Genomic DNA, 6663 nt, shown 5'->3' with positions numbered 1-6663 from the left:
CCGTGGAAGCCGAAGCCGTAGCTGCCTGCAGAGCAGGCGTCGCAGCAGCGTCCCACAACGTTGGCTTTGCACTGGCACTGGCCCCCCAGTTTACTGCAGCTGGCGTTCAGCGACCCTTGGGGATTGCACTGACAGGCTGTCAAAGGGAAAGAAAATCAAAACAGGTTTGGTTATAAAGGAGTGGGACTACTCCCGTAAACTTGCAGGTTTTACACTTAAAAATATGAAGGAAAGAGCTTGATGATTCTCATCAGGGGTTCAGTAACCACTGAGGGCCATGGCTTGATGGTGATGGTGTATCAGGGCACCAGTGGAAGTCTCGCTGTCGGAGCTGCCGCATTCAGGGCACTGCCTTCAGCACATATTTGGGATAGGTCAGAAGAGGGTCTAGCAAAACGTAGATCCAAAATATCAGGAGATATCCTGAAGTCTAGAAGGGTTTGATGTACATCTGTGTTTAGCTGCAACACTGGACATGACATAACCTGCAGGCAGGACTTAGGCTGCACCTGTGTATTCTTTGCTGCTTTCTGGGCACCTTGGATTAACTTGTTGAGTGAAGCTGGTCTGCTAACTCCCAGAGGGTGTTTGTCCAGGATGCTCAGATGCCAGCGCTAGAAAGCCAAAGTGCCATGTTTCATTGGGAGAATCCCATCACTATGGGAATCAGGCTAATGGGGAGTCAGCACAGCCCAAACTTAAATGAGGGGAGTCTGTGGCTACATAGGCATGACCACATCAAATGATGTGTGAGTGAGGCATTGGTCCTTCTAAAAATAGCCCAAACCAAGCAGATGCTATCAGGTCCATTGGAGGCAAGGCTCCCTGCAAGAATCTGGTGACCAAAGTTGTCCAAAGAGGCCCCTCCTGTTATTGGAAGTGCAGAGAAGCTCCATTTCTCTGGGCCCAACATCAGGGAAGTCTCCTGAGCCACCAAGCCCAGCTGCCCTTTCTGTGGTGAGTCCAGGAGACTGCCTGGGGCTTCAAACCCCAACTGCCACTGTCCTCTTGCTGCGACATCACCAAGGTTTTCTTGGTGAATCTATTCCAGCATTTCAGCTTGTCTGCATCATGCCTGGAGTCCTACCAGGGCAACCAGTTGGCCTGCAGCATGCAAAGGGAAGGCTTAAAAACTCCTCTGTCATTTTACAGCAGCCAGAAAAGTAGGAAAGTTACTGCTTTGGCCATCTGGTGAAGCTGCATCCGATTGAAATACTTTCAGAAAACACACAAGCACTGCCATGGTCCCTGGTGTGATGGTCAATCAGGTGTGATGGACTCTGAGAGCCATGCCACCAAAAGGTGTTTGCAGAACACTCAGTGTTCAGCGGGACGTATCCTGCACGTCCATACATACCACATGCTGATCAGCTTCACTTACCTACACCACCACCACCATGGGCTGAGAGCTCTCCAGTCAACATATCCTACAAACTCAAGTGACAACCAGTAAAAAGAGCTGGCCTTTTGTCCAAAAGAGCTGCCTATGCAAGTTGCTCCTTACCGACGGCGCCGTTGTGAATACGGGCTGACATGCTCACTATGAGCCGTGCGCACGCTTCGGGCAGGACATGAGGTCCGACTTCTGATGCAATTTCAATACAGTGATACTTCTGGTACTCATCTAAATCCTTTTCACTGCATAAGTTCTCCACAGAGCTGATTCTAGGAACAAGTCCAAGCTTTGGCATTAAGAGGGAAAAGAAAATATTTTTGCTTAGAAATACCGAAAAACAGAATTTTCCACATTCTCTTACTGTGCTGTGCATTGCACGGACAGAGGCCTGGAGCACTGTGTTTCCAAATTTGCTGTTGTGCTGCTCAATCATCTAAATTCACATTTATTCTGAAGGTCTAGACATTCCCCGAGTTCTTCAAATAAAAGAGACTGTGTATAAAAAAAGTCAGATTATAATAAGACCTCAGATACACGCTCAGAACTGTTTTTGCTTCCAAGTGGTGCTGTGTTGATGACTCCAAAAGCAGTATTTGGCTAAAGTTTTTTCTTGTATTACCAAGACAGAGAAAAATCAGCTGAAGGTTCTATGTCCAAGTATGGCCAGCCCTTGTCAAGTCCAGTTCTACGGAAGTAATTAGAGGAATGGACTTAAACATATTTTTCTCAAGAGAAGGACCCAAAACCAACACCCAGTTCCTGGCTTGGTAGAAAATTGGGAAGTGTCTGGACCCAGTTCCCAGGAAAGTACAGGACTAATTTTACTTTTCCAATGTCATCTTTAAATATAGCCATGATTTTTAAATTAGATTCAGACAAATTATGGAGATTTTAAAAAAACCTAAGGGATGAAGAATATGCATGAATTTATATCCCTAATCGCAGCATCTTGTCAGCATATGTGGAGTGTGCTCATAATAAATGAGCAACAGATAGAGGTACATACTCTGACTATTAACAAGTGCAACAAGTGTGACTTGATGAGCTGTTATGGTATTGCTCCATGAGAATGGAAACAGATACAATTCTGTCTTTCCATGCAGAAACGTGCAAACACAGTGCCAATGGAGGTAAGCAGAGCCCCACTTCCCTGAATTTCTATTAAAACAGACTATAACTGATTAAAAATTTTATTTTTACTAAGTCTGTGTAAAAAAAAAAAATCACACTGGTATAAATACAGCCTCAAGGGAATTGTGACAGAACTACTCACTGAGTCAATCAAGATGAACGATTTCGCCTTTGGGTCGGAGGCGGAGGGCTGAGAAAAATACACATCGACAAAATATTCTGTTGCGGGCTCCAGGCAGACTGGGGTTTGCAGAAGCGCAATCCTGCTCAGCAGAAGTAAAGCACAGGTATAGCCAGGAGTCAGGACAAGGCAAGTCTACTGGATGCTGTGAGCGCTCCCGCCGCTCTGTGCCTGCAGCCCCAAGCAAGCCGCTGCTGTGGGGAGCACGCCCTGCCCCGCTGCTCGCAGGCTTTGGGAAAGCTGCATGACTTCTGCCTGGATGATTCACCAAGCACAACTTAAACCTGGTGAGATTAAACTGAAAATGGCAGGTTTTACTACTTCAAGCAAAGGAGTCTGCAGCTCACTGTTCATATTTGTCCTTTCCTGTCCCTGTTTGATCAAGACTTCGGTCTCGTCCTCTTGGCTTTTCTCTATTCTTCCCATAGGTCCAAGCTGAAGAGCTGGTTTTGAAAATAGGCTAGGACAGTGACCTTAGGACAATATTTCCCTTCTATACTGAAATAGCTGCAGTTGGGTCTTTGTCAAAGCAACGACTAACCCCAGCAGGATCTCAAGCTGCTCTCCTGGCTTGGGCAAACCTTTGCCCGGTCTGAGGATTGACGCATCACACTCTTCCTTAGAGCCTACGTGGTATTGTGGTGTGACAGCAACAGGAAAGGCCACACATGTGTTTCTAATATTCCCACTTTCCCACACATTTATCACTCTGCAGTGCTTCAGTAAAAGATTTGTACACAGAAAATCTACAGGCGAAAGGACGGGAATAGTCAGACCTCTTTGTAGCTGGGAGAGACAACGCATGTGGCTCCTGTGAAAGCCCCTTGTTTTTGCAGTGTTGATTTGACAAAATACCAGCAGGCTGGACGGCAACACTTGCTAGCCAGTCTTCCAAGGACTATAAACAAAGAACAAAAATTATGGTCATTTTTCATATCTGAAAACCCCACTTTCTCTTTGCCAGGCTTAGCGAAAGCCAACTGAATGATTTCACACTGCAGTGACAAAACAGATTTTCTCTTTGTTCTTTACAGGTCTAAAAACCCATAATGTTATTTGTGGAAAATGCATTGTATTTGCAATGGCTAATTGAAGAGCACAGACGGAAATGGGATCTCAGCTGGTGCAAATGGAAACAGTTCTGTTAAAGTCATTGGAGTCGTTTCCTTTCTTAGCACAGTGTTGTCCCGGAGATATCCTTCATTACCTGTCTCCTCTCACATCTCGTAAGGAATAACAAACATAAAAGACTTTGTAACAAAAGTCTTTAAAATTCAACTGTTTAATCTAACCCTTCGAAGGAAAAAGCTACATCAAACCAGCCCACTGCAAAATTGTTCTCACATTTTAAGACACTGGGAGCTTTGTTTGCCTCAGAATGACAGTAGGAGAACAGAATACAATAGACAGAAGGAGGATCTCGAGTGGTGAGAACGTCCCAGGGAGCTGCAAAGAGAAAGAGCAAGGGATGTACAAATACTGGTACCAACAAAACACTTGCCTGTGTTTTTGAAGACATGGGTGCAGACTCGGGTTTAACCAGATTTGGGTTAACGGATTTCCCTAGACATGTCTTCATCATTGAGAAATTTTTTCCAGGCAAAAAATAATATTTTGGCTCTTTTCCTACAATTTTCACACATCTCAGAGCCCAGCTGGAGCAGCAGGGAAGCTGGACGTCTGAAAAAGCCCTGGATAAATATCTTCTCAGATCACTCCTGCCTGCGCACATTTTCCTGCCCAGAAAATCCCAGCAAGGAATACAGGATGCCCATCTAAAAGGAGATGCATTTTGCATGTGTCTGGTTTGTGAACAGAAGTCCAGTCCAAGCCAATGTACCAGAAGAGAAACACCAGCAGATGAAATCTTGGCCCATGCTTAGAAAACAGATGTGATGCTGGTTTTTCAGATATGAGTGGAAAGAGTTAAGGGGATCAGTGGAAGGCATGCTGCTCTGTTGATAAGGACAAAAAGGCAAGCGATTTTAAATTCAAAAATAAAGAGTGTGACAAGTTGCTGTGTCCTGTTATTGACAAAATAGATCCTGCATCTATCACAACATCATAAGACATACAAGACATCACAAGTACCTCAGGCTCATAACGAATCGAGATATCAAATTCCATGGCAAAGGGAACGTCGTTGATGGCAAATCTCAGCCCAGCTCCACTGGGAACGCGGGCGAAGCCGGGTCCCGTCCATGTGACAGACCGGCCGGCACTGGGCTGCCTGAAAACCACTGACACAGGCGAGTCCTGTCCAAACTGCACTGCACCCTGCAAAGACATACTGACATTTCCAACAACACACAGAGACAAATTACAAAAAAAAAAAAACCAAAAAACTCCAAAGAAAGGAAGTATTTTTGCTGTTTTTATTTACTTATTTCAGCCATCAGCCAGCCTCATTTTCGGAACACGCTTGCGATCGACACTGTAAGAACTCTCTCAAATGTTTAGGGTCACATATAGAGAAAAGTTTCCTCCAGCTTTGCAACAATAGCAACAAGAAGGACTAGAATAATCCATCCATCTCTGTATATTGAGCATCTCCAGGCATTCACATTGCAAACCTTAAACAGATTATGCTTGATTTCATACACGGCTGGACTTTTCATTATAAGCTGAATAAATAAATTTCAATACTTACAATGACAAAGTTGACAGCATTTAAATGCAGTAGGTACCATGTAACATCTAGGTACACTTAGAGGTTGGAAATGTCTTGTGAGCAAAACAAAAAAAAGGATTTTACCTTTCATGGGCACTCTTCCCTTCTAAACAATTCATCAAACCTGAGCCTACAATGGCACTAGACATAGCAGAGCAAACCTATTGATGTGAATTATAAAATGTCCAGCCCAGCTGCGTACCAAAAAACCCGATTTCATCTGCGTCAGGATTGTAATGTCTAGGACTGTGAATCCCACGTGCTCAGACATTTCCTTACCCTCTTGCAAAGTGAAATTTTAGTATTTGGTGTAACCTTAAGTAACTGTTAAAGTACGAATTTACCTGCTCCAGTCCAGATTTTCTTACACTTCGTTTCTTGCTCCTGTTTAACACAATCTTTCCATTTTCAATCGTGAACTCATAGCCTTGCTTCTGGAAGTAGATGTCACACCTTGGAAGAGTGCTTGCTTTAACCTATGAATTAGAAGTAGAGGGGACAGCACTGTCTCAACAGTGTTGAAGGGTAGGTGAGCAGCTAAATGAAAATCCACATTCTTAAAAGAAGCTCTATTCTCTGTGGGGTGAAACTCTAAACCATAGCCCAGCAGCTGCTGGAAATCCTTTTCCCTCACCCTCTTACAATTAACTTGCACTTCCTCTTAAGCTATGTCCCAGACATCTGTTTTCCATTTAATTGTTGGACTGTAGGATGATTACTGGTTGTGATTATAGCTAAATATTTGCGGATGTGACCTGCAAATAAACATTTTTTTATTATTCCTTCTCAATAGCTTCTGGACAACACATCGGAGAAGAAATATTAGTAAAAATGTAGGCAGCGGAAGGAATGCATTCCAGACTTGTACTCTGCATGGGAAACAACTACCCCCATTTTGAGGAAAAAAAAAAAAAGTAATTTTTCTAAAAACATTACAGATGGATGCCAAATTCTTGAGGAAATTGGGCTACAATCAGTGCCATTACATAAGGCAGCAGGAACGACTCCAATGGAGCCGAGAGGAATTTGATTCTTCCCCTGTTGGAGATTCCCAGAAATATCACAGTTTGTGATAGCTTGTTGGCAACTCAAACACTTTCCTCTAATTTAAATAATTAAATTAATTTCTCTAATTCATGCTAGACCAGCCCACACTTGAGGAGCAGCAAGGACAGCTTTGCAGGTCACACCACACTGTAGCGACTGTCCCTTGGTAACAGCCGCCATCACGGGACAGTCACGTCCCTGAAGAACGAGGCTGAACTGAGGGTGGTCAAGGGACTT

The 6663-nt window shown here is 43.9% G+C and overlaps 1 protein-coding gene across 1 annotated transcript in view; it reads right to left on the bottom strand.

Annotated features, from left to right (window-relative positions):
• Positions 1–6663, bottom strand: part of LAMB4 (laminin, beta 4) — a 42430-nt gene that overhangs the window by 19707 nt on the left and 16060 nt on the right. The window contains exons 15-19 of the mRNA XM_010296569.1: positions 4800–4985; positions 3485–3606; positions 2670–2790; positions 1505–1682; positions 2–136 (exon numbers count right to left, since the gene is read on the bottom strand). Of these exons, the coding sequence (XP_010294871.1) occupies positions 2–136; positions 1505–1682; positions 2670–2790; positions 3485–3606; positions 4800–4985 (742 nt within the window). The remainder of the gene's footprint in view (position 1; positions 137–1504; positions 1683–2669; positions 2791–3484; positions 3607–4799; positions 4986–6663) is intronic.

This window comes from Phaethon lepturus, unplaced genomic scaffold (assembly GCF_000687285.1).
Source record: "Phaethon lepturus isolate BGI_N335 unplaced genomic scaffold, ASM68728v1 scaffold50001, whole genome shotgun sequence".
Lineage (NCBI taxonomy): Eukaryota > Metazoa > Chordata > Aves > Phaethontiformes > Phaethontidae > Phaethon > Phaethon lepturus.
This window is presented reverse-complemented; position numbering and strand designations above follow the sequence as displayed.